We start from the raw sequence: 27469 nt of genomic DNA on the forward strand, positions 1-27469 counted from the left end.
AAAAAGGAACACTCATTCACTGTTGGTGGGAATGTATACTGGTACAGCCACTATAGAAATAGTATAGAGATTCCTCAAAAAGTTAAGAATAGTGTTGTTATGTGACCCAGCAATCCCTCTTCTGGGTATCTACCCCAAAAACTTGAAAATATTTATTTATAAAGATCTATGTACTCTTATTATGTTCAATGCAGCATTATTCACAGAGGCTAAGACATAGAAACAACTGAAGTGCCCTTCAATAGATGATTGTTTAAAAAAGATGTGGCACATGTACACAACAGAATACTACTCAGCCATAAGAAAAGATGGAATACTGCCATTTGTGACACCATGGGTGGATCTTGAGAAGATCATGCTAAATGAAATAAGTCAGATGGAAAAAGTCAATAACCAGATGATTTTATTCATATGTGGGATATAAAACTGAAAGCAACAAATGAACAAAAAGACACACAAACAAACAAAAAAGCATAGATGCAGACAAAAGTAGAGTGATTATCAGAGGGAAAGGAAGTGGGTGTGAGGTAGTAAAGGGTAAAGGTGGTCAAATACATGGTGACAAAAGGAGATTTGACTTTGGATGGTAAACACAATATAATATACAGATGATGTATTATAGAATTGCACACTTGAAACCTATATAATTTATTAACCAATGTCATTCCAATAAATTTAGTTAAAAATACTAATTGTAATTATTAAGCATGGAGTTGTAAACAGATTTTAACTGGAAGTTTCTACTGAGGCACCAAGATGGGCTACATATCAGAAAACAAGAAAGGTGGGAGACAAACTATTCTCCAGAAATTTCAAAGCAGGTGCTTAATGATAAGTTAGATGATTTAAAGCCTCCATCAGAGATATAAGAATCAGGAGGGAGAAGATCCAGTGAGAGGACTTTGGAGATAGTTATTAATGTCTGTGAGTCTCCTACCTCCACCTCCAGCCCCAGAGTACCTTCCTTTCACTTGAAGTCTATCCAGCATGGTCTCTCTTCTGCCTAAGAAATCTAGAGTGAGGATAGAGGTGGACTTTTGTGGTGGGGAAGCTGAAGGCAGCATTGAGTAACCCTCACTCCTGCACTGTGTCAGGGCAGAGGCCCTGTGACGGTTCTCTCGTTATGCACAAATGGGTCATGAATGATGCAAAGCCAGTGTGGGGGCAGTTTTGTTCTCCCATGGTTGGGGAAGGAAGGGGTCAGGAAAAGCAGTTAGGAAAGTGGGGCAAGAGGGAGCAAAAAAGAGAGAGAATAGTTATATTTCCTTTCCTGGCTTTTTAGGTTCTTATCCTGCAGCAGTCCCTGGGGTGTGGGTTGGGGATGGGGGTGTTTGTATGTGGGGCCTTAGTTTTGAATAAGGATTGGAGTGTTGGTTACTACAAGGACTGGGAATTTTGTATTACTGAATCAAAATTGTAGTTTTGTGTATTTTATTATTATTTTTGGATCAATATTGTATTTTGAAATAATATTGCAACCATAAAACCTTATATAAACTAAAAGTTTTGATCAAAATGATTTTGAGGTGGCCTCATATTTGAGATTGCCAGGAGCGGAAGAATTAGCCCCATTAGATAAATTTAAAAGAATAATGGAAGAAAAAATAAAATTTCTTTTAAAACATAACTGCTTCATGTACCAGTTATATGATATAGTGTATAAATTGCAGATGAGTGACAAAATCAGAATACTGTAGATGAAGGAGTTTTCATGAAAGATTTCATAAAACATTTGGAAAGTCTAAATGGAGAAGCAAGGAAACCAGGCAACAGTTACTGAAGCTTGTCACTGAAGCAGTGAATCTTCACCTCTGAGATGTTTACAAAAATCTACACCATTCCCAAAGCAGGAAGTGCTGTTTTTTTGTAGTGCTTTGCAACTAAGAGTTGGTTATTCCAAGGGTAACGATCCTTATTACATATAAGTCAAAGTTTTTCATTCCAAGTTATGACTGATGGGACTCAGATTTTGTAAGGAAATTTGCAAACACAAACAATATGTGTCAAGTTAAGTTTAAAGGTGCTTTCTGCACTATTCTGCACAAGGGTACACCACTGAACCAATGTTGGTGGACAGGCACTTTGAATTTCCAGGACTTAATTTATGTTGCATTCCCCATTTTCCCTTGCCTTATCCCCTTTGTGAGTAAAAGCAGAAGCTTCTGTGTCACCTGCTCGTGGGTGATGTCTATTCTCAAAGGAGAGAATGTGTGTGTGTGTGTGTGTGTGTGTGTGTGTGTGTAAATCTGGCCTATGTGGCAATCAAATCAGTGATAGATGGCCCATCCTTTCTAGACTTATTTTTAAGGCCTTAAGTGAAAATGAATTTCACAGAATTTCAGTTGCTCTATGAAAGATAACAAAAAACTAAAAATTTTTTTTCAGAAGAATATACAATTTAAAAATATAATTTTTCTTCCTTTAAAGATAATCCTGGGTTTGGGCTGGAGTGGGGGTGAAATGCAGAAAACTGTACCTGAACAACAATTAAAAAAAATTTGAAAAGCTAAAAAGAAAAAGATAATCCTAAGAGGGCTGATAATTTGACAACTTGAAACATTTGATTTTTAGGACACATCTGCAGAAAATTTCTTCAAATTGGCATGGTTGTGGAGAGTGCTTTCCTTCTGTTGAGAACCAAAGTATGATGATACAGTCCAGTCAGATATGGCATTGCCAAGGCTCTGAATTTCCAAAATGTGGACCCTTATCAGACACTTACTACCTTAAGCTCATGCTGGCTTCCTCTATTCCAGGTTCTGATTCTACTTCAGAGGAGAGTGGGCAAATAGGATCAACTCAGGTGGAGGAGCCTGCTTAAGGGTTCCAACCAACTCTGGGTACAATGTTCATTAAAAAATGTCTTATGTATTAGAGAAGGTATTCTTTGTTTTTTGTCTCAGGGAGATCTACGGCATGATCAGAGGATAAAAGATTCCTCCTTTGTTAAACTTGGAGGTTAACATACATAGAGGATGCCTTTTTTTACTATTTATTTAATAATTACAGGCTACCTTCAATAAAGATGAGCAAGCTTCATGCTTACTTCCTGTCCCTGCTGCCAAGTTCTTATTAAGCACCTACTATGTGCTAAATACTGTGATAGGCACTGGAGATACAATATTCTATAAAACGGAGGCTCTACCTTCAAAGAGTTTGCATAAAAATACTTTAAATCCATTTCCCCTAAAAGTAAATAAATACTAAAAGATGTACAGATTTATTTTATACTTAAATGTTCACTTAGCACCAGTTTTGCTTAATTTCAGCTTTCTTTTTTTCTGTGTGTAAACTCAGTGCACTTTTTAAAGTTTTTACCTTTTTAATCAGTTGATCAAAATAGATTGCTATCACAGCTAGTAGTATCCACAATTAGGCATAATCAGAGTCTATATAGTCAAGTGAGATATTTTCTATAGATAGGCAACAAATCCCAAATTTTCTGCTTGGTTGAGAGTTTCATTATCCTATCTGAAACTAATGTAAATTACATTGTTGTGTGTTAATTCAGCAAATACTCACTGAACTCCTTCTCTGGGCTAGACATAACAAGTGCACAACAATGAAAAAGACACCCCCAATTCCAGCTCCCAGGGAGCTTGTGCTTGGTGTATCATGCATGGGCCCCTGGCAGATGACATTGGGACATTTCTTCACTACAGTGTCCTACAGTTCCCAAATGGGGCAGCCTAAGGCCAATGGCTACATGAAATTTTTAATAGAAAATCCTATACACTCCACCAAAAAACTACTCAATCTAATAAGTGAATTTGGCAAAACAGCAGGATACAAAGTCAATATTTAGAAATCAAAGGTATTTTTATGTACCAACAATGAAATATCAGAAACAGAAATCAGGAAAAAGGTTCCATTTGCTATGCCAACAAGAAAAACAAAGTACCTAGGAATAAACCTAACCAAGGAGGTAAAAGACCTTTACTCAGAAAACTACACAATGCTGAAGAAAGAAATTAAGGCAGACACAAACAAATGGAAGCATGTTCCATGTTCATGGATTTGAAGATTTAACATCATCAAATGTCCATGCTACCCAAAGCAATTTATAGATTCAATGCAATCCCTATTAAAATACCAATGACATATTTCACAGAAATAAAACAAATATTTCAAAAATTAATGTGGAATAATAAATGACCCCAAATAGCTCTCCTTTCTCAAAACAGCAATTTTGAGAAAGAAGAACAAAATAGGAGAGATCAAAATACCTGATATCAAACTGTATTACAAGGCTACTGTAATCAAAACAGCCTGGTACTGGCATAAGAACAGATATATAGATTTCCAGCCAAGATGAAGGCATAGGCAGACACACTTTGCCTCTTCACACAACCAGAAGAAGGACAACAACAAATTTAAAAACAAAAAAAAACAACCAGAACTGACAGAAAAATCAAACCGTATGGAAGTCTGACAACCAAGGAGTTAAAGAAGAAATATTCATCCAGACTGGTAGGAGGAGTGGAGATGGACAGCCAGGAGGAGAAGACTCTCAGCAAGGTGGCAGCTTGTGGAGCAAGTGGTCCCACAATCACGTGCAGATAAACTGGGAGCAACAACTGGGAGTATGACAGACCATGGAACCCAGGGTCCCAGAGCGGGGAAATAAAGCCTCAAAGCCTCTGACTGAAAACACCTGTGGGATTGAGTCTGCAGTGGGAGAAACTCTAAGACTCATGGGCGAGTTCATTGGAGAGACCCACAGGGTCCTAAAATTCACACAAACCCACCCACCTGGGAATCAGCACCAGAAGGGTCCAATTTGATTGTGGGTAGAAGGGGAAGAGACTGAAAGTTGGCAGAGAGCTGAGCAAGTGGCACTGTTCCCTCTTGGACCCCTTCCCCACACATGGTGTCACAACACAGTGTTGTGGGTTGCCCCACCCAGGTGAACACACAAGGCTCTGCGCATTACTATGTAACAGGCATGCTGAGACAAAAAAACATTGCCCAAATGAAAGAACAGATCAAAGCTCCAGAAAAAATATAACTAAGCAACGAACAGATAGCCAACCTATCAGATGCACAGTTCAAAACACTGGTAATCAGGATGCTCACAGAATTGGTTGAATTTGGTCACAAATTAGAGGAATAAGTGAAGGCTATGAAAAGTGAAATAAAGGAAAATGTACAGAGCACCAACAGTGATAAGAAGGAAACCATGACTCAAATCAACGGTTTGGAACAGAAGAAAGAAAGAAACATTCTACCAGAACAGAATGAAGAAACCAGAATTAAAAAAAAAATGAGGAGAGGCTTAGCAACCTCCAGGACATCTTTAAATGTTCCAACATCTGAATCGTAGGAGTGACAGAAGGAGAAGAAGAGCAAGAAATTGAAAATTTATTTGAGCAAATAACAAAAGAGAACTTCACCAATCTGGTGAAGGAAATAGACTTCCAGGAAGTCCAGGAACCTCAGAGAGTCCCCAAGAAGTTGGACCCAAGGAGGAACACACCAAGACACATAATAATTAAGTTACCCAAGATTAAAGATAAGGAGAGAATCTTAAAAGCAGCAAGAGAAAAGGAGAGTTACCTACAAAGGAGTTCCCATAAGGATATCATCTGAATTCTCAAAAGAAGCCTTGCCACCAAGAAGGGGCTGGAAAGAAGTATTCGAAATCATGAAAGGCAAGGACCTACATCCAATATTACTCTATCCAGCAAAGCTATGAAAGGGCAGAATGAAAGGGCAGATAAAGTGCTTCTCAGATAAGGTCAAGTTAAAGGAGTTCATCATCACCAAGCTCTTATTATATGAAATGTTAAATGGACCTATCTAAGAAATAGAAGATCAAAAACTATGAACAGCAAAATAACAACAAACTCACAGCTATCAACAACTGAATCTAAAAAACAAAAACTAAGCAAACAACTAGAACAGGAACAGAATCACAGAAATGGAGATCACATGGAGGGCCATCAGTGGGGAGGGAGAGGGGGAGAATAGTGGGAAAAGGAGCAGGGAATAAGTAGCATAAATGGTAGGCACAAAATAGACAGGGGAGGTTAAGAATAGCATAGGAAATGGAGAAGCCGAAGAACTTATATGTATGACCCATGGACATGACCTAAAGGCAGGGGAGGAACGAGGGGTGGGAGGTGGTGTGCAGGGTGGAGAGGAATAAAGGGAGGGAAAATAGGACAACTGTAATAGCATAATCAATAAAATACATTAAAAAACACAAAAACATATAGAACAATGGAACAGAATAGAAAGCCCAGAAATGAACCCATGTCTCTATGGTCAATTACTATTTGACAAAGCAGGCAGAAGCATAAAATGGAGTAAAAATAGCCTCTTCAACAAATGGTGTTGGTAGATTTGGACAGCTATGTGCAGAAAAATGAAACTTGATCACCAACTTACAACATACACAAAAATAACCTCAAGGTGCATAAAAGACTTAAACATAAATTGTGAAACCATAAAAGTTCTAGAGGAGAACACAGGGAGGAAAATCTCAGATATTCCATGCAGCATATTTTCACTGATGTGCCCCCTAAAGCAAAGGATATAAAGGAAAGAATAAACAAATGGGACTTCATCAAAATAAAAAACTTCTGCATGGCTGAAGAAAACATCAGCAAAATGAAAAGGGAATTAACCATATGGGAAAATATATTTGCAAATGATACCTCGGACAAGGGTTTGATCTCCAAAATATATAAAAATCTCACAGGACTCCACTCCAGGAAGACAACCCAATTAAAAAATGGGCAAAGGACCTGAACAGACACTTCTCCAAGGAGGACATACAGAAGGCCCAGAGACATATGAAAGGGTGTTCAGCATCACTAGCCATCAGAGAGATGCAAATTAAAACCACAGTGAGATACCACTTCATGCTGTTGAGAATGGCCATCATAAACAAAGCAACAAACAAGTGTTGGAGAGGTTGTGGAGAAAAGGGAACCCTAGTGCACTGTTGGTAGGAATTCAGACTAGTACAGCCACTGTGGAAAACAATATGGAATTTTCTCAGAAAACTAAAAATGCAACTGCCTTTTGACCAGCAATTCCACTTTTGAGACTATACCCTAAGAATCCTGAAACACCAATTCAAAAGAATATGCACTCCAATGTTCATAGCAGCACAATTTACCATAGTCAAGGGCTGGAAGCAACCTAAGTGCCCATCAGTACATGAGTGGATCAAAAAACTATGGTACATTTACACAATGGAATACTACGCAGCAGAAAGAAAGAAGGAGCTCCTACCTTTCACGACAGCATAGGTGGATCTGGAGACCATTATGCTAAATGTAATAAGCCAGATGGTGAAAGACAAATACCATATGATCTCACCTATAAGTGGAACCTAATCAACAAAACAAAGAAGCAAGCAAAATATAACCAGAGTCATTGAAATTAGGAACAAACTGATAGTAACCAGAGGGAGGTGGAGGGGGATAATGGGGGGAAAAGGGGGAAGGGTTGTCAGGAACGTGTATAAAGGACACAGGGACAAAGCCAAAGGGGGTAGGATCGAGGGTGGGAGGTGGAGATGGCTGGCGTTGGGGGAAAATGGAGACAACTCTTCTTGAACAACAATAAAAAAGAAAGAAAGAAAGAAAGAAAGAAAGAAAGAGAGGGAGGGAGGGAGGGAGGAAGGAAAGGAATGGATGGCAAGACTGCTCACAAACGAGGGTTTTATAAAGAATTCATGGTAGAGATGAAAGAGGTAAAATTTAAATAGAGGAAATGACTAAGCAGTTTAGAGCAGAAGATTATGAGAACAAAAGTCAAAACAAGAATTAGACACTTATTTTTCCTCCCATCATATAGGGGAGTATCTAGGAACTGCAGGCAGTTTTAAAGAAACATTACTTTTAAAAAAAGGGAGGGAAGAACAAAATAAAGAAATGGAAGGATTCGAGAGAAATGAGGTCAAGGAGGAAAGTTAAAACAAGACAGTAAATGTGTGTATGTGTGTATTTAGAAATTAACAGTTGATAAATATTTACTGGGTTCAGAACATCATACTAAGTCATGTGTGAATTAGAGTCATTGGTTGTGAGGGCTCCATTACATTTTGTGATCCTGGGTTCCTTTGACTCTCAGATTCACTGTGCAGCCCTAAACCATTTAAGTTTCACTGATGTTCAGTGAGGATCCACTGGTGGTGAACAATACCCTTCAAAGTAAGAAGTGATGCAGCCAAAATCTTGAAATCCGGTACTTCTCTCTTGGCTTATCTCCATCCCAAATTGACTTCTGATTTATTTTCATGCTCAGCATAATGTCGTAATGCTGGACTACACCAATGTTCTAGGACAGTTACTATTCTTCATTTGCTTAGGAATCAAATAGGGCAAGAGAATCCAGCTTTCTGGATCTAAACATTTTCAAAGCAAAACCAAACACAAACAAACAAACAAACAAACAAACAAACAGAAACAAATGCATGCTCTTTAGAAGAAATCACATGCTTCCCCCTTGTGTGTGTGGGCTGATCCGGGAGTGAGAAGACAGATCATTTTGATTCCCCTAGGCTGCAGGTATAGATGGCTACCAATACACAAGTGTTTCTTTATGATTGTTCTCTACTTTTCTAAGCAAATTTTCTTCTTAATTTTACTAATGGGCCACAGTACGTTTTAGACAGTTCTTCATGATATTTTCATTATCATTTCCCAAGACAACAATGAATAAAACAATGTTATAATATGGTCATCATTTTGTTCCTCAAAACTTCCTCAGAATCAACAACTATGAACCTAATGCAAGCACTCCATCTCAGACAGCTCCTTAGTTTCCTGAACTGCATTTATGCAGTTCGCTTTCCATTATTCAATGCACAGAAAGCAGTCTAAGACTAATCTATCATAATAATTTTCTGAAGAACACTGATGCATGGTGCATATATTTAGATGGAGAGTACTGTGATTTTTTAAAAAAATTTTATACTTTGATTTGAGAGAGAGAGAGGAAGGGGAGAGAGGAGGGAGGGGCGGGGGGAGAGAAAGAGAGAGAGAGACAGAGACAAAGAGAAAGACAAAGAGAAAGAGAAAGAGAGAGAGATGTATAGTTCCACTTATTTATACATTCATTGCTATATTCTTGTATGTGCCCTGAGTTGGGATGGAACCCACAACCTTGGCTTTTTAGAACAATGCCCTAACCAACTGAATTATCTGGCCAAGGCCAAAGAGATGTTTGTTTGTGTTTTAAAAAGACTTTATTTCTTTTTAGAGAGAGAGGAAGGGAGAGAGAAAGAGGGGGAGAGAAACATCAATGTGTGGTTGCCTCAAGTGTGTCCCCTGCTGGGGATCTGGTCCACAATCCAGGCATGGGAATCAAACCTGCAACCCTTGGGTTCACAGACCATCACTCAATCCACTGAGCCACACCAGCCAGGGCCAAAGAGATGTTTTTGAGATTGTTCTTATTATCTACTATAAGCCTTGAAGTTAATTCATAATGGAGGTTTAATAAAGGGTTCTTGGGTTTTTGGCACTCAACTTAATGAAAATTCATGTTTACATGTACTCTAATTTCAGGTAATTAAAAGAAAAATGCTACTTTCTCCTGAGCAGGACAATGGATTAGCATGGATCTACTTACAGACTAACCAAATAGCTGTGTGCTGACCTGGTACCATACTTGCTCCCTCTCTGAGTTATAGCTGACCACAGCTCTGATTTCAATGACATTTAGAAGGATTAGCAACCACAAATAGATGACAGTATTATAGGGAAATAAATCTGCATTAGACAGAGCAACATTTATAGGGCTTGAAGGTAACCGTTGTCATAAAACAGTTATATGAAAGTGTACAGAGACCAGGGCTCCAGCTGTAGTTCCACCACTGACAGTGTGACAACTGTGCCTTAATTTTTCCTATCTAGAAAATGGGAGAGAAGAATAGTTGCTTTGGTATTTGCCTCTCAGAAATATATGTAATTTGGTGAAATAATACATGAGAAGTGTACTCAATTAGGGGAAGCTGAAACATTCTGCTTCGATTCGATAATTTAAAGTCAATTTTAGAAAGATTTTAAACAACATATTTTCAAAGGAATCCACTCAATAAAGATTGCCCAACATTTAACACAGTTGTAAAATACAGTACAACCATGGTCCACTGGAAACAAGAGACAGAAACACTAAGAAAAACAGCAGGAAGATCTGGAGCCTTATTTCAAGCCTTATTTCCAACATTTGTGTCACAAATTCCACAATATTTGGCATACATTTTTTTTCATTACTTTGAGAAAGAGAGAAAGGAAGGAGAGAAACACTGATGCAAGAGAGAAGAATCAGTTGGTTACCTCCCAAATGCGCCTGGACTGAGGATCATATGCATGTGAACTGGGGATTGAACTGTAGGGTAGGTATGTGATGTGCCCTGACAGGGAATCGAACCTACAACCTTTCAGTTACAGGATGACATCAACCAATTAAGCTACACTGGTGAGTGCTGGCGTATAGTTTTGATTCAACTTTTACATTATATTACAAAGTAGATTTTACCAGTTCCCATGTTGGCAAATCAATCAAGAGTTAGATTATTACAATGTAAACCTGCATTAAAAAAAGCACCTTAGAAATGCAAAAATAAATGACTCAAATAAGAAAACTGTCTATCTTTCTTTTATTTGATGCTCACATATGTCTTTCCTCTTTCTCCTTTAGTGTAAACACTTACGAGTAAGCAAGGATTTGTACAAATTGAACCACAGGATATTGCCTAATGGCTATTTCACATGTTTCAACCTAATGTAAAGATTGAGAGGAAATGGTGAGCAGATTTTAGGCTTATTAGATTAGATTCAGATAAGGGACAGCTGTTACCAGTTCCTAAAAGCCTACATCATCTCAAGGCTCCAGTATTGAAATATCTCAAAGATGTGATGGTGTTTGCCAAAACTGAGCTGAGGACTGTTAAAATGGATAACAGACTATCTTGTCTCTCTGCTTCTTTAACGTATTTTGTTTTAGCTAAACCCTTGCAAACAAGGTAAACTGAATTAACTACAGGGGTAATCAAGAACTTCAGGTCCATGTGAGTGGAGTTTACTACATGACCCTTGGTGAATCTGTGCTCTACCTTCCAAGACTGCCGTGACAACCTCACTGAGGCCAGATGACCTGAGCATCCAGAGAAACGCTGAGTTAAGCAATTTTTTCCCTTACAGTGAAATTCCAATAAACTACCTGAACCCAATAATCTTACCTGCTGGTTTGATCTGACATCACTGAAATTCATTTTTTTCCCCAAGTCTAGAATTACTGCATTCTTAGTTTCACGAATGGAATCATCATTCACTGGCTGGGGAGACTTTGTATTTTTCTTCATGAGTCCCTGGGATGGCCTGTAAAATAAAGTCATACCTGACACACCCATGAAAGGCACTGGTCAGTGTGGAAAGGCCTAGAAATCAGAGCAGTTGAAATGGCAACCAGACACCAGGTGTCATCAAACATTTATGGATGGCATTTTGTGTCCAAAGCTGAGCACTGCCTGGAAAATCTGTGTTCATAGAGGTGTTTTCAATATTTTAATTGCTAAAAATTATTTAAAGCAATCATGTCCTTTGTCCTAAGGTGTTTGATATCCACTTTGTGTCTAAGAGATAGAATTATTCAGGAACCCACTAAATGAGAGTCCTGTCCCAGACCAAGCTATGTATGTGTCCCTTGTCAACCAACATGTTTTACACCAAGAAACTGCAAAGACACTTACGTGGATGGTGCACTTCTAGGCAGCCCCATGGAATTGGTGGGTGGGATGGCAGGGAGAGAAGGCAGGACAGAGCTGAGGAAAGCCACTGGATTCTGAATGCGGCTGGTAGGAGAGACAGGAGCTGGGGACACGCAGCGGGGCTGAAACTGGTTTCCGCTGGAGATGGAAAATGTGAGTGGTAGTGATGCTGGTTCTAATGGACCTGGAGGGGGTGGCTCGTTTTGAACAGAAACTGCTCCTAGAGATTTGGTTTGCATGAAGGGGTGACAAGCTAAGAGGTTTTCTTTGCTCACTGTCCTCTGAATGGTTTGAGGAGCGCTGCTCAGGGTAAACACTGGAGAGCTGGAAGGGGACATGGCTGCTGCGGTGGTGCTCATGGAGGGGAAGAAATGCTTTGGCCGGGCCAGGCTGAACGTCTGTGAAGAGGGGGACTTCGTGTGCTTGCTGGACGTTGTCACTGCCAGGGGAGCAGTAGAGTTCAAGACACTCATGTTGAAAGGAAACTCCTTAGGAGATGAAGGAGATGAGTTTTGCAACTGCTGTTGTTCCAGTAAGACTTGGTTGTGAAGCTGTTGGAGCTGATTGGAGTCACTGTACAATAAAACAAGAGTGGGGAGAGAGCAGGGAAATCATCACCATGGACTGATTAAGAAATCACAGTCAGAGTTGCCAGAAATCTGCTAATCAATTTCTTGAGAGTTGTTCCTCCTTTCTAAATCTGTGTTATTGTCTGTAAGAAGGAAAAGGCCAGTGCGATACATAGTAACTCTAGGAAGCATCCTTCACATTTTATTCTTCTGTTGTGACCTTGGAGTTGTGCAACATAACAGCCCAATTTTAACATTTATATTAACAAATTTTAAAAAAGAAATAGAAACAATGGTCCTTTTGTTGGGAGTGCTCACGGTTGAGATGAACAGACAGTATATCAGCTTTGGGACAGAATGTACTGGGCCACAAGCTGATAAGAGTCACTGAAGGGGGCTGAATTCTCCAAGACAATGTGCTGTATTCTTCACTCTGTCTCATTTTAGAGCAAACCTTTACAAAGCAGCTACATGTATCCTAGTGTTTCTCATCCTCCCCTGATGACAGAGCTTTACAGAAAAGGTAACCATGTAACCCAAACCATCCTAGACTGTCTTGGTTTACTCCTGTTTTCCTAGAGTAATTATTAAGTCTTTTTCAGTCTAGAAAATGTCATTGTTTAAATGATCAATATATGGTCCCCCTAATTATAAACATTGCCTTAGACTTTCTTTTTTTATTTTTTCTTCCTAAATGGAGAAAGTAGGAGAATGGAGAAACGGAGAAACCAGGAGCAGTTTCTTCATTTAGTATAGGAACCCGAGTCATGGAAGCATCACATGTTTTGCCTTAAGTCACATGGTCTGATTTCTTTGAGTAAACCAGTTATTTTTAATGAATAAAAATGTGTAAAGGTCATATATGCAGGAAATTGTCTGTCAAACTTTGCTGTTTAGGACAAGCTGTTCTTAAATGAGTAACCACAGGAAGATCTTCAAGTGAGACTGCAGTGCTCTAAGGCCACTGCAGTTTCATGCTCTTCGGAAAAATCAATTGCTTCGGAAACATAGACAGTGATCTGTTGAACATGAGATCTATTAAAACTGAAAGGCTTTATATTTGCTTACCATGAAGAAAGTCAACACCAATAGCAATGATTTTGAACCATAAGGTTCTCCAAACCTTGATTTTTCTTAACTTTTGGAGTTTAACTTTTTCCTTTCCTTCATTAACATTTCTGATACACAATATATGGAAAAGCAACTCACAAAATAGAGACTCATCTCCACTTTCATTACTGCTGTCAAATGCTACATACTCTGCAATCCTTTGTTCAACTACGAAAACTTCTGTCTTGAGTTAAACTAAGAATTTCACTTGCCACAGTAACTTCTTTCTCCTCTTCCTTTTTATTTTATTGTATATGAAAAATTGAGCAATTAACAGCAGAAATATTTTTGTCATATTATCCTTAGAAAAAGTATATACAATTAACATTGTTTCTGCTAGTGTTGACTTGCCCAGTGGTGTGAAAATATACAACCTTTACATTTTTAATGGGACTCCTGGCCAAAATGGAGGCATAGGTAGATACACTTCATTTCCTCACACAACCAAAAGAAGGATAATAACCAACTTAAAAACAAAAAAACAATCAGAATTGCCAGAAAATCAAACTGTATAGAAACCTAACAACCAAGGAGTTAAAAGAGAAACATTCATCCAGACTGGTAGGAAAAGTAGAGTTGGGCAGCTGCGGTGGAGAGGACACTCAGAAAGGAGGTGGCTGGCAGTCCAGGTGGTCCCACATTCGTGTACGGATAAACGAGGAGGAACAACTAGGGAGTGAGACAGACCATGCCACCCAGGGCCCTGTATGGGAAAATAAAGCCTCAGTAGATACTCCCAATTTCATAGGAGAGTCTGTTGAAGAGACCAACAGGGTCCTAGAATGTACACAAACCCACCCACCCAGCAATCAGCACCAGAAGGGAGCAGTTCACTTATGGGCAGTGGGGGAAGTGACTAAAATCAGGGTGAGGGCTGAGCAGGCAGCATTGTCCCCTCCCCCATGGACAGTTCCACAGGGCAGCAAGGAGGGTTGCCCCACCCTGGTGAATACCTAAGGCTCCACCCTTACAACTTAGCAGGTGCACAGATACAAAGAAATATGGCCCAAACAAAAGAACAGATCAAAACTCCAGAAAGAGAGCTAGGTGATGAGGAGATGGCCAACCTATCTGATGGAGAGTTCAAAGCCCTGGTAATCAAAATGCTCACAGAAATTATTGAGTTTTGTTGCAAAATGAGAGAACAAATGAAGGATACCCACAATGAAATAAAGCAAAATATTCAGGTAACCAACAGTGACAGGAAGGAGACCAGGACTCATGTCAATAATTTGGAACAAAAGGAAGAAATAAATATCCAACTGGAACAGAATGAAGAAACAAGAATTCAAAAAAATGAAGAGAGGCTTAGGAAACTCTGGAACAACTTTCAATGTTCCCATATGCAAATGATAGGGGTGCCAGAAGGAGAAGGACAAAGCAAGAAATGGAAAACTTATTTGAACAAATAATGAAGGGGAGCTTCCCTAATCTGTCTAAGGAAATAGACTTCCAGGAACCCCAGGAAGTCCAGAGAGTCCCAAAAAAGTTGGACCCAAAGAGGAATACACCAAGGCACATCATCATTAAGTTACCCAAGATTAAAGATAAGGAGAGAATCTTAAAAGCAGTAAGAGGAAAGGAGAGAGTTACCTACAAAGGAGTTCCCATTAGGCTATGAGCTGATTTCTCAAAAGAAATCTTACAGGCAAGAAGGAGCTGGAAAGAAGTATTCAAAGTCATAAAAGGCAAGGACCTACATCCAAGTTTACTCTTTCCAGGAAAGCTATGATTTAGAATGGAAGGGCAGATAAAGTGTTTCTCAGATAAGGTCAAATTAAAGGAGTTCATCATCACCAAGCCCTTATTATATGAAATGTTAAAGGGACTTATCTAAGAAATTGAAGAAGATCAAAACTATGAACAGTGAAATGACAATAGACTCACAACTATCAACAAATGAACCTAAAAAAAAGAAAAATGATGAAAACAAAAACTAAGCAAACAGCTAGAACAGGAACAGAATCAGATAAATGGACATCACATGGAGGGTTTTCAATGGTGAGGGGGAAGGGAGGAATAGCGGGGAAAAGGTGCAGGGAATAAGAAGCATAATTGGTAGGCATAAAATAGATGGGAAGAGGTTAAAAATAGCATAGGAAAGAGAGAATTCAAAGAACTTACATGTACAACCCATGGACACGAACTAAGGAGGGGAATGCTGGAGGGTTGAGGGGTGCAGGGCTGAGGGGGGATAAAGGGGAAGAAACTGGGAAAACTGCAATAGCATAATCAATAAAATACACTTAAAAAAGAAGCATAATTGGTAGGTACAAAATAGACAGGGGGAGGTTACGAATAGTATAGGAAATGGAGAAGCCAGAGAACTTATATGTATGACCCATGAACATGAACTAAGGGGGGTTGGAATGCGGAGGGAGGGAGTATGCAGAGTGGAGGGGGATAAAGGGGAGGAAAAAATGGGACAACTGTAATAGCATGGTCAATAAAATATACTTAAAATTTTTTTAATGGACCACGTATTCACAAGATCACATTCTGTGAGTTCTATAGAATAAAGACGATGCTATGTAGTTTTCAGGACATGTTTGTATTGTTGTCTGAGTAAATTTTAGTCTGGCGACATTGCATAAATACTTTATTATGGTTATGGAAGTAGCGAAAGTAGTATATGAAAAGAAAGTATCTTAGAAAGATAAGGATAATAAAAAGGGGTCAGGAAGTCATTTGGTATTACTTGATTCTTATTTTCCTTTAGTTTTAAATGAAAACTAAGAATTCATTTAGAATAATGTCTCTTTTTGTTTGAACAGGTTTAAAAAATTTTTTTATTAAATTCCATTTTTTCAGAAGGGGTTTAAAACACCTGTTTGGATTCACTTGTTCATTACATCAAGCCGAGGTGTCAATTCCATTTTTGAACAAACTTTTATTAAATCTTCTATTTGTCTAGTTTGCTAGGTACTATAGGAGATAGAAATATGCCTGAGATAGTATGGGCTATTCAGGGCTCAAAAATCTTTTATATATATATATATATACACACATAACACAAATAACCAGTGGCTATTTACAGATAACATATGGAATTTACTTATATATGTTTAATAATGAAGGAACAATGTTAATGAAAAATAAAGGAACAGAAGATTAATTATAAAGCATACTAGTTCTAAAATCCTGAATAACCTGTCTAATTCAAAGTAACAGCCTGTTATAAATTGCTATAAGCTTAGCTGCTCATATCTTGCAGCTATGAAGATTATTTTATTTTATTTTTTGAGTTTTACATTAACTGGTATTTTATTTGCTTAAAACCTAAACATTATCAGTTTGAGAAGAAATCCATTGTGATGTATAGAGCTTGCTATTTAAATTTTAGGGTTTTTTTGTCTTCAAGGTTTTGTTTTTATTTAATTAATTAAAAAACTTCAATTACAGTTTACATTCATTATTATTTTATATTGATTTCAGGGATACAGCCTAGTGGTTAGACAATTGTACACTTTACAAAGTATTCCCCCTGATATTCCCAGTACTCAAATGGCACCATACATGGTTATTACAATATTAATGACTATATCTCCTATGCTATATTATACATCCCCATGACTGTTTTGTAACTGCCAATCTGTACTTCTCAGTCCCTTCACCTTTCACCTAGTGCCCCAACCCCTCAGAGGCCCTCACCCCCAAGCTCAGGGTTCTTAAGCTGTGACACAGACCCACTACCTGCACAGCCTCAGCCTGGGCCTATGTTCTAGGTTGTTTTATTTTTACCGTTGGTAAAATTTTACCCAAGAAACAGGATACATATAGCTTTTAAAACATGAACCATTATATAATAAAATAAGAAATGAAACACGATTTAAGTTTGGGAGGCCATTTTTATTTATTTTTTAATTCCTTAAAGATTGGAGCAGAATAAAAGGATCACTGGCTTTGAATTTCTTTGAGATAACAAGTGATGAAGTAAAAACAACAACAACAACAACAACAACAACAACAACAAAGCCCATACCCTCAAACAAGGTCAGGTAACCTACTCCCTGCCCTGCCCCCATGGTAAAAAAAATAAACTTGTACTAGATAACAATTGATTTTTTTTAAAGTCCAAGTAGAGAAAGAAGCAATCATTTTTAACTAAAACCCTTCTATGTTTTTTTGATTACTGCTCAACTTGCTACCGTTTAGCAAAAAGCAACATTTCCACAGTGTTCGTCTCAAATCTTATCGTTTTACAACTGTGGTATACCATTCATTAAAAATTAAAAGATGAACCAGTCAATCCAGTGATTAATTTGATGTGGCTTTCATTGAAAAAGCCAGGGAAGGCGGGGTGGTGGTAAAGAAAAGACCAATTGACAAAAAGGTAAATTAAACATGCAATGGTTTTCTTAATTAAAAAATTTTTTTAAGAAAGAGAAAATGCTATTTTCAACAAAAGGGGAAAAAAGCATTGAAAGCCCATGAGTCAAGCCTTCGCCAAAACTGTTTTATCTTACATAGGGTTTCTCCCTCCTCCCTTTTTCTTTTTTCTTTACTTTTTTTTTTTTCCCTTAAATAAAATCCCTCCCAAACCACCATCACTTCTAATCCTGCCCAGACTGGGCTTCATCCCCAGATTTCTCAGGTGTGGGGCTTGTCGACGTTTTCTTTTCTGGAGGGCTTTCTGGTTCCTTGTTCTCTTATTTGGGAGGAGTCTTTTCCTCTTGATGCTTTGGAGCTGTGGGGCAACCCACTTTCCCTTTGCCTTTCACAGGACTTGGCGTCATGGTAACCTTTATCCTGGGTTTGGGCGTTTTCTTTTTTCTTTTTTCTTTTTCTTCTCTCAGGTTAGGACTCCTTAACCATCTTTTTGTGTTTCTTTTTTGAACCGGCGCAGTCACTACCGTCGTGTCTAGCATTAGAAAATCTTCATCGCTGCGGGAATCTGTCTTCTGGAACGGTGCCTCATCCTCTTCTTGTTTTCCACTGTCTGCATCTTCCACGCGCATCTCTCTCTGTTTAGGTGCTGTTTAGGGCTGCCTGCTGTTGCTGGCGCATGGTTTGTTTTTTTTTAGCATCTTCTTTTTCATCTTCACTGTCTTCTGCTGAGTGAGAATCATCCTTCTTCGTCTTCACATCTTTTTCTTCTGAGTCTTCACAATCTTCCTGTGACTTCTCACCAGATCGCCTCTTTCTTTTAGCTTCTCGATCGAATTTTCTAGGCTGGAGGGCCTGAATCTCTCTTGTAATCTTCATCAGCATCATTAGATTCCTGAAACTGAATAATCAACGACCTTCCTGTTTCTGACAGGCCGAGACTTGTTCTCTGTGGAACCAGGACGGAGTGGAGAAGCCAAAGACCAGGATGCCCGCAGCCCGCGCTCGGCAGCACCCCCGGGGCCGATGCCGCAATATGCAGAGTAGGGGGCTTCTGAAGCCCCCCGGTCCCGCTCCTTGGTTGGGAGACCCGTAAACAGACCAACGCCCCTCTCTTCAAAATGTATGAATCAAACGAGCCCGCTATAAAGACTTCTGAAATCAGGTTTACACCCAAGCTTTCTTCCTATAGAATTATCAGCTTTCTTGTGTTACTTGAAAATACATCCTCTTTTGCCGCAACTTAAGCATTATGATAAAAAAATATGGGTTCTGTAAACACACAGACTTAGGTCCTAATCCTGCCTCTGCCACTCATTGTCTATATGGCGTTGGGTAGTTTCTAGACTTTTCTAACTCCTATTTCCCTAATTAAAGAGAAATAAGTAACACCTCTAGATTTTGTTGTGAGAATTGATAAATAAATCACCAAAATGTATAGGTGGTCAATAAATGATGGCTCTTATATTTTTTGGTTTCTGAACTACAAATATAAATTTCAAGATTTGTGAGAATGAATATCAGTTTCAGAATTATAAGGATGTTTCTTGTGGTTTCTGGAATACAAAAGAATTTCTTAGGAATTGTGAACTGTCAAGGTCAAATGTCAATGACAAACACAACAAAACAAACAAACTTGGGATACTGTATCAAGTACTTTTGAAAGCAGTTTTGGCAACGACAGTTTTGGGCACTGTGTGCTGCAGCTGACTGTGGAGAGTAGATTATACACATTTCATCCCTATTCCCAGTTCAATGACCTTTCTTTTGTAGTTTACAGTCAGCTGTCTGGGGGAGGAAACTTGCAAATGATACAATCAAGGCTTCCTTGCCTCTCTCCATTGTTAAAACATTTGCCAGCATGGCACTAATTAGGATCACTAATTCTGAGTAAATATGTCTTTGCAATCAGCTTTTAGCTGTGGTTTTAGCAGTGGTTAGCCTACTAGCTCACATCAGAATCTTCTGGAAAGCACAAAAGACAAACAAACCTCATTGATTTAGGCATCACTATCCGAAGCATCAATTAGTGTGAGAAAGGATCCAGATCTAGTTATTATCTTTTAAGATTCAGGTCAGTGATTCTTAAACTTGAGTGAACCCAAGAATTCTCTGGAGGCTCTCCTTAAAACACATATTTCTGGGCCCTACTCCCAGAGCTGCTGATTCAGTAGGTGGCATGGGACCTGAGATTCTGCATTTTACTAAGCTTCTGGGTGATGACAATGCTGTAAGCAGCAAGGATCCAGGTGATTCTTGCTTGATGCTATAGATGATCTCTACCTAATATCATCCAGGACTGTGTAACACAGCTCTAAAGAAACACTTGTCCCAAAGTATAGGCTTTCCAGTACATTTTTATTTTTGTCTGACATTTTACTCACTTTAAATGTAATTACTGTTTTTTCCTGGGTGTGGAGGGGTGTGTGAGGGGGTACGATGGGGTTACAAAGGGTTGCGATTCAGGCTGTCCACCTCCAAACCGGTAGTTTCCAGCCTAGCTGTACATTAAAATAGTCTGTGGAGCAATTCTGATTCAATTGGGAGGGAAGGAATACATATTTTTTAAAAGCTCTATATTTTATTCTAGACAGTAGCCAGAATGATGAATCACTGATGTAGACAACTTGATATTCAAGTTGAAAATTTCAAAGTCTGAATTATCTAGGCTCTGATGATAAGTGTTTAAAAATGACAGCTTCCCTTTCTGTTGCACTTTTAAGATCTCTAAGAATTATATCTGTTGTCCATATGAATGGCAAATTGAAGGAACAAGCAGAAAATTGTATCCTCAAGAAGATTATTCAGAGAATCAACATATTTTATGCAATAAAAGATTAAAATGAATGAGGCCAAAACCAGTAAGACAAGGTTGTAGGCATGTGGATTTGTTAAGGATGTGTGTGTGTGAGCATGCACGTGTATCTAATAAAAACCTATATGTACACAATTAAGAGAAAACTTTAAAAAGGCAAAAATATTGAAGAATTATACAGTGCTGAAGTCTGAATTTTTAGAGGGTGTCACTATATAATTTAGTAGAAAGAAGTTCTGTATTCATTGAAAGTCTCATGTGGCAGATACCACTGGCTGATTACTTTGTAAAATAATTTGATTTTATTCGTGGCATCAACATGTGCAGCCAAAGACCACACTTTCTCACCTCCTTTGCAACTAGTATAACATGTGATTAAGTTCTGGCCGATGAGATATAAGTGGAAGATTTGGGTAAGACTGAGAAGGCTTCTAAAAGGAGTCTGACATCAGGACTTTCATGCACTTGCCCTTCTTGCTGGTTAAAATGCTGCTTTGAGGACCGGACCACCATCTCGGACCATGAGGAGACTTGGAGAAGCAGCCAGTGCTAAAGGTAGCAGAGCAGAAGGATAGGAGACTGGGCTCTCAGTGACTACCAAGCCATCATAATAGCCCTGGCCGGTCCTCTAATTCCTTCCTTTGAGAGAAAAAGAAACCCTCATGTGCTTAACCCACTGTTAGTTTGGGTTTTCTGCAACATGGAAACTAAACCTGATCCAAACTGACATACCTAATAGCCTTTAAACAGTCCCTGGGTAAAAGGAGGCCCTACCAAGGAGGCAATGCCCCAACGAGATTGTTTTGGGTTACTCCTTCCCACAACTCCCCTCTCTGAGAACTGCCCCATCCCCTCTGCCTTTGCCCCCATTCCCTGTCCCAGTCTGTGATCCATTTGACTTTTCTTCCCTCCAAGCATTAAGTCCTCTACACTTGACCAGGCCAGACCAATTGGTATTTGGAATTGAGCTGCTGAGAATGATTTAGTTAGCAGTGGAACTTGACACAAATTGTGATGTAGAGTGAGGCATGCCATGATGGGCCAGGCATGAACAGATAAATCTTCAAAGAGAAAACAGTGGAGTGAACGTGCAAAGAGGAGACAAGGAAGCACTCAAGAAGACAGAGAGTGAGAGGCAGATAGAGGTTGGACTAACCGTGTGATCCCAGCTCCCAACTCCCTTCCCTGTGCAGGGCCTGGCTGTGTTTGGTTTCCCACTCCTGCAGAGATCCCTGCAATATCCTCTTCCCCTCCATTTACTGTGAGTGGATTCCTATTTCCTATTGCCAGCAGAACTTTGAGGGGACAGAGACAATTCTGGATACAACTTGCTATGAAGCATGTTTCATAACATTTAATTTTATGTCCCGAATTTTGCCTTATGTGGTAGTGAGAAAAACATAAAACTGAACAACATGAACTATGTGAAATGAACATCTTGTGGTCAGCACTGAGAAACACATGATGGGAGTGCTGATACTACAGATTTTAATGCTGATAGTCAAAGGTTTATGTAAATATAAATGTCACTTTTATCATTTTGATGTGTGGATAAAACAGAACATAGTGGTAGCATCATGTTCTACATTTGCTTTCCTATGGATGAACTTTAAACATCGCAACATGTCTCTGACAAAGCTCTCTAGCCACATCAGTCTCCTGAGACAAGTCTGAAAAACATGGCTTTTTCTTCCATTCCCGTTATTTTTATGCACAACCCACTGGGGTTATTATAGCTTATCTAGCCATAGCACAGCACCATCCAAAAAATACTAAATATCTTTTCCATAAAGATTACAAAAGCTTAAGTTGAAGCACAAATGGGAAATAAAAGGATGAAATCACAGACAATTGGGGTTATTAGAGGCAAGAAAGCACTTTATAAAAGGAGTTTAGAAACACTTTACTTGGAGTCCTCTAATATTGGACAAACATATTTTTGAGATGGTTTAGGGGTAACACTTCTTGGAGGTAGATTATTAATAGTAAGGATGATAGTAAGAATAGTGATAATACACTTAGATTAGTGTAAGTATATATGGTTTTTAAAGCACTTAAAGTGTATTTTCTCATTTTGTAATTCCCCTTTTCAGCTCCATCATTTCTAAGAAGGGAAGACTCAGAGAAGCTCACAGGCATGCTTAGTTATCCATTCTAATTTTTACTTACAGTTTGGGTTTGGCCAGGACTGGAGGGGGCTCTTTGACAGGTGAAGAAGGCTCAGAGATTTTTGCTGCCTGTCCATTGAATTTCTCCAGGAAAGAATCAGGCCTGATCTGGTTGGGGGTCACCATGCCACCCTCAGAGGACACTTCGCTTCCTTTGTCATCTTCAGGCAGGTTGAAGTGTACTCGGAGCCCAATCCTCGAGCTGGACCGGGGTTCATTGTGGTTTACCAGAACTCCTTCCAGTTTGGGTTTAGGGGGCTGTTCCACCGAAGGAGGCTCTGGGTTGGGTGGGGATGGCTGTTGCTCAGTAATAGACAGGTTGGTGGTGGAACTGGCTGGGTGAAGAGACCCATTGTTTCTGAGGTCTTCATTTCCTGAAATGACAATAATAGGGCCTGAGCTGTCAGCCTAACTCATTAAGCTTGAGATGGGATTGTAGCCATGGGTTGGGACATGTGTGCAAACCAGATGATTATGCTAAAGGGAAAATGCTTGCCAAACACAGGGAATATAATCTGGAGCATTAAAGAATGGCGAGGATACAGAAGAAAAGCTAAACAAAAAAATTAAGTACTGTTTTGGAAAGAATATTGGAAGTTTATGTAAAACAAAGGAGATGTTTTCTTCGGAAGTATAATAGATAACAATAGGACAACTGGGGTGGTGGTGATGGTTATAAGTGTAATAAGTTGAAAACTGGATATTGTTCAAGAACACTTCCCTCAATAATTCAACTTTTAAAAGGAGAACCAAGTAAGTTTCATATGAAAAGCAGTAAGGAAAGAAAATATAAACTCCCCATACTCATGTTCACTAAGCCACACCAGCCAGGGCCATACTCATGTTCAAAGTCATAGTCTAAATTGTTCTGGCACTTAAAGAGCCCTTACCTCTTACATCTAGTTGTGCAATGCTTGACACTGTGCCGTATTTATTGCTTGCAGTACATGTGAAACACCCAGAGTCTTCTGCAAATACTTCAGCAATGACCAGAGTACAAATCTCCTCTAAATGCCAATAAAACAAAATGGTTACTGACATAATTAAGAAAATGGAATAATGGAATTTACTGATATCAGATGATAATTCTATGTAAGTCAATATAAGAAGTTGATTACATTAATTTTTTGAAAATAATTAGCCCAATGTTTTTAATTGAATTGACTGATTAGCAGGCTAAATGAGTCAAAGCATATAGAACAAATAGTCCATTTAGACAGACTATGAACAAGAGAACTTTATGATAATATAATATATTATGGATTCTGAAATTATCTTCTATTTTCATGTTGTCAGTTCAGATGACCAAAGTAGAACCAAGGGACAATAACCTTAAAAATCACAAAAACAAATTAGGAGTTGAAGCAAAAGGAGGTTTGTGTGAAATAAAAGAGTTAATAATTTTTTTTAAACCCAGATCTCTCACTATTTCTGAGGGAAACTTTTGTAGTGAGGTACTTTTAAAGGAAGGCCACAATTTAAAACTGGATAATAAATATTTTGCTTAGCTAGTAGTAACAGTAATTAGTCAATAGAATAATTTGAAAATCTGGGTGAAAGGCAAGTGAAATGCATTTTTTCCTTTGTAATACTACACTAATTCTCATGGATTACTCCAATATAGAGCGTGAACCCCCTTTTGAATGACTACAGAAGTGATTCCCAGATAGAGCCATATGTTTATAGTCTAAAATTCCTATAGTTGATGTTCCTTGGCAGCAAATGAAGACACAGGTAAGAGAGTAGTGTAAGCCTCCAATTATCACTGAGGAGAAAAGCACGGTTATATAAGGAGAAAACTTGACATCTCAGAGTTTCATAACTAAAATAATTAGCTGGACAACCTCTAGGAAACCTGAACAGGGGGCCATGGCAGACAGCATTGAGTATCTGCTCAGTAACTCTACATCCTCCTTCCTCCTTGCTAACAGATTCCTAACTTTGTCTACCCTCCTGGGAGTGATCATATGCCTCACAGCAGGCTGGCCTTGCCCAGCCTCAGGTGGTGAATTGTGATTAGTCATGCTAAGCCACTCGTGCTAACTTTATTCTTGCTAAGTGATGGCATGTGACACACAATTCTGGTCAATGAGATATTGGGGAAAGTCACCTGGGGAGTTTCTGAGAAAGTTGTTCTTGTTCTTTACATGGGACAACAGGGAGTGTTATTCCCTATTTTTGTCTCTGAATATTATCATCTGCACTTAATACCCATAACTGTGGCAACGATCTTGGGTATATGAGAGAATCAGCCTAAGAGGATACTCAGAATGGCAGAATGGAAAATGAAAAAAAAATTGGCCATGATGATCTCTGAGATACTAAATTAACCAATCTCAAGACTGCCATTTCTTAGGGCACATTGCTATGTGAGAAAATACAGTTTTCTTATAGCTCAAGCCACTTTACCTAGGATTTCTTTACTTACTGCCCCAAGAATCCTAAATGATGGGCAAAGTTTGGTTTTGGTGGCTCTCTGTCCTTTTTCTGAGCCCTTAGCTGTGCTTCCTTTTCTCTGTTCTCCTTCCCAAACATTTATAATTTCCTTTTTCAGTAACCTGCTCTCAGGAAATGATCTGATAAATTCTCTCTCTACACTATACCTTACTGATAAGATAAAGCATTTTGTTTCCACAGGGTACTTGAATTATACAAGATGGAAGGAAGAACTCTCTGGCTGTGAGATTTTAGATGATGGAGTTGGGAAAGGCAGGATTTGTTGTGGGCAGGGACCACTTTTGAGTGACTATGAAATTATTTTGTATATGAGACTGCCTAGTGAAAATACATGGTTTGGATGAATGTGTCAATGGCCTGCAACATTTTCAAGGGGAAAGATACTTCTCCACTACATGCAATGCAAGAATAAGATCCTGCTGGTCTTTACTATGTATTCCCAAGGGCCTAGTGCAGGGCTATGCAATTTGGATGTTCAAAGTCTACTTCTGGAATGCCTTTCCATTCAGTTTCCAGAAGAGAGTTATAATAATGAAATTTCAAACCATCATTCTTACCCAGGGGTAAAAATACAATGTGATATTTCAGGGAGATCACAAAGAAGACACTCAGGTGTTTATGCTTGGAAGGTGAGTGACTTGTATTTTTTAGAGGTAAGAGCTTCACCTAGTTGTCACTTCCATGTCATCTTAGTGTCCTTCCAACTAAATCTAATACCACCATGGACATTGTCTTGATTCTGTAAATTCAAAAATCTGATGCATATGTTTTCAGAATCATAGGCTGCAAAGTTGGAATCGATCTAGTATTATGGAAATTGCTCTGCTCAGTTTTGGGGGTCATGAGTAGGGCACAAAGAAAGAGGGGAGATATTTCTAAGAAACATTCCTCAATACCAAGAACTAACTCCATTCATATTAGGTAGTGGATACATATTCCAAATTTGCACATGCACTGCTTTCTTTCATCACAGTAATAGCTAGAGTTGGTTTGGATTTTTTTCCCTAAAACCTTATTTCTCACTTTTTCTTGACACCAGTGTAATTCCAATATATTTTGTTATGTGTATCAAATCACTGATCACATACTAATAAATTAAAGTAAAAATGATATTTACCTGGCTCTGCCATGGATCGGGGTTCTAAAAGAAAAAAAATTAGAAGAGTCTTAGCATTTATTTTACTGATAGACTATATTTTCATCAGGAGCTTTCTATAGAATTTCATAGTCACTTGCATACTCATGAGTGATTTGCTAAGGTTAAGTTGTAAGTTTTAAGTAAAATGACCTAAGCACCAGTGGCCCCCACAGGGACCAGATGCTTGTGACAGAAGGACAGCAAGATAGCTGCTCACTAAATGACATTGCCGTATCTTGAGACACACCTGGGTTGCACTTGAGACATGTGAACCTTAGGTGAAGAAAAGTTACTGAGCTAGCTGGGATTCAGGAACCACTGGCTTTTATTGGTAACCATTCAGCCTTACCTGAAAAAAAAAAAAGACTGAGACTTTGTGAAGACTGAGAGATTATTTTTGTCCTTGGGCCCTCACATCCTAATGAAATGTAGAGTGTACCCCCTGCTCTGAGATTTCTAATATCAGGAGCTTCAAGATTAGGTGACAGGTTCCTTGAGAGCTGGTCCTTTATCTTAAAAGTTTTTTGTGTTTCTGAAAATGCCCACATGGTACTGCATACAGGTGTTCAATTAATGTTTACCGAATTGTAGGCACTCAGTCAGCAGTCATTAGTTATAATCTTCTACACTGATAGAATATTGAAGTTTTTTCTTTTTTATCAATTTTATTGCCACTCAGAATGTATTATATTGTCACTGCCACTGCTGTTAAACTTAATAGTAGCTTGATTCATGTATCATACTGATTCATACTACAATTTTGTGAGAGGCAGAAAACAAAAAAGTAGATAAATTTCAATGTGTTTTATGCTGAAATGGGTAAAGATGAATGCACTTACATGACAAGAAAAGAAGAATTAACCACTTGACTATATAAGTAATTCTTACAATAAAAAAATCTAATATAAAAATGAGCAAAGGATATGAACAGGTAATTTAAAAATAAAGAAATACAAAGATTAAGTAAATATGAAAAAAGCTCTATCCAACATCTAATTAGTGAAGTACAAATCAAAAGATGTGTTCCCAATTGGGGGTCTATAAAATTAGTGAAGATAAAAACATATTGAATCCCCACAGTTACTGAAAGTATGAGACAAAAGCCATTCCCGTGTATTGCTGGCTGTCGTGAGGCATAGCTAGGACGACGTGTGTCCC

General features: G+C 38.6%; 1 protein-coding gene and 1 pseudogene across 1 annotated transcript in view; both read right to left on the bottom strand.

Annotated features, from left to right (window-relative positions):
- MYPN (myopalladin) overlaps positions 1–27469 on the bottom strand; it is a 101839-nt gene that overhangs the window by 22548 nt on the left and 51822 nt on the right. Inside the window, exons 8-12 of the mRNA XM_028512922.2 lie at positions 26291–26314; positions 23607–23723; positions 22718–23090; positions 11711–12301; positions 11201–11339 (exon numbers count right to left, since the gene is read on the bottom strand). Coding sequence (XP_028368723.1) covers positions 11201–11339; positions 11711–12301; positions 22718–23090; positions 23607–23723; positions 26291–26314 — 1244 coding nt within the window. The remainder of the gene's footprint in view (positions 1–11200; positions 11340–11710; positions 12302–22717; positions 23091–23606; positions 23724–26290; positions 26315–27469) is intronic.
- On the bottom strand, positions 17928–21061 carry LOC114496206 (annotated as a pseudogene).

Source organism: Phyllostomus discolor, chromosome 5, assembly GCF_004126475.2.
Source record: "Phyllostomus discolor isolate MPI-MPIP mPhyDis1 chromosome 5, mPhyDis1.pri.v3, whole genome shotgun sequence".
Taxonomy (NCBI): Eukaryota; Metazoa; Chordata; class Mammalia; order Chiroptera; family Phyllostomidae; genus Phyllostomus; species Phyllostomus discolor.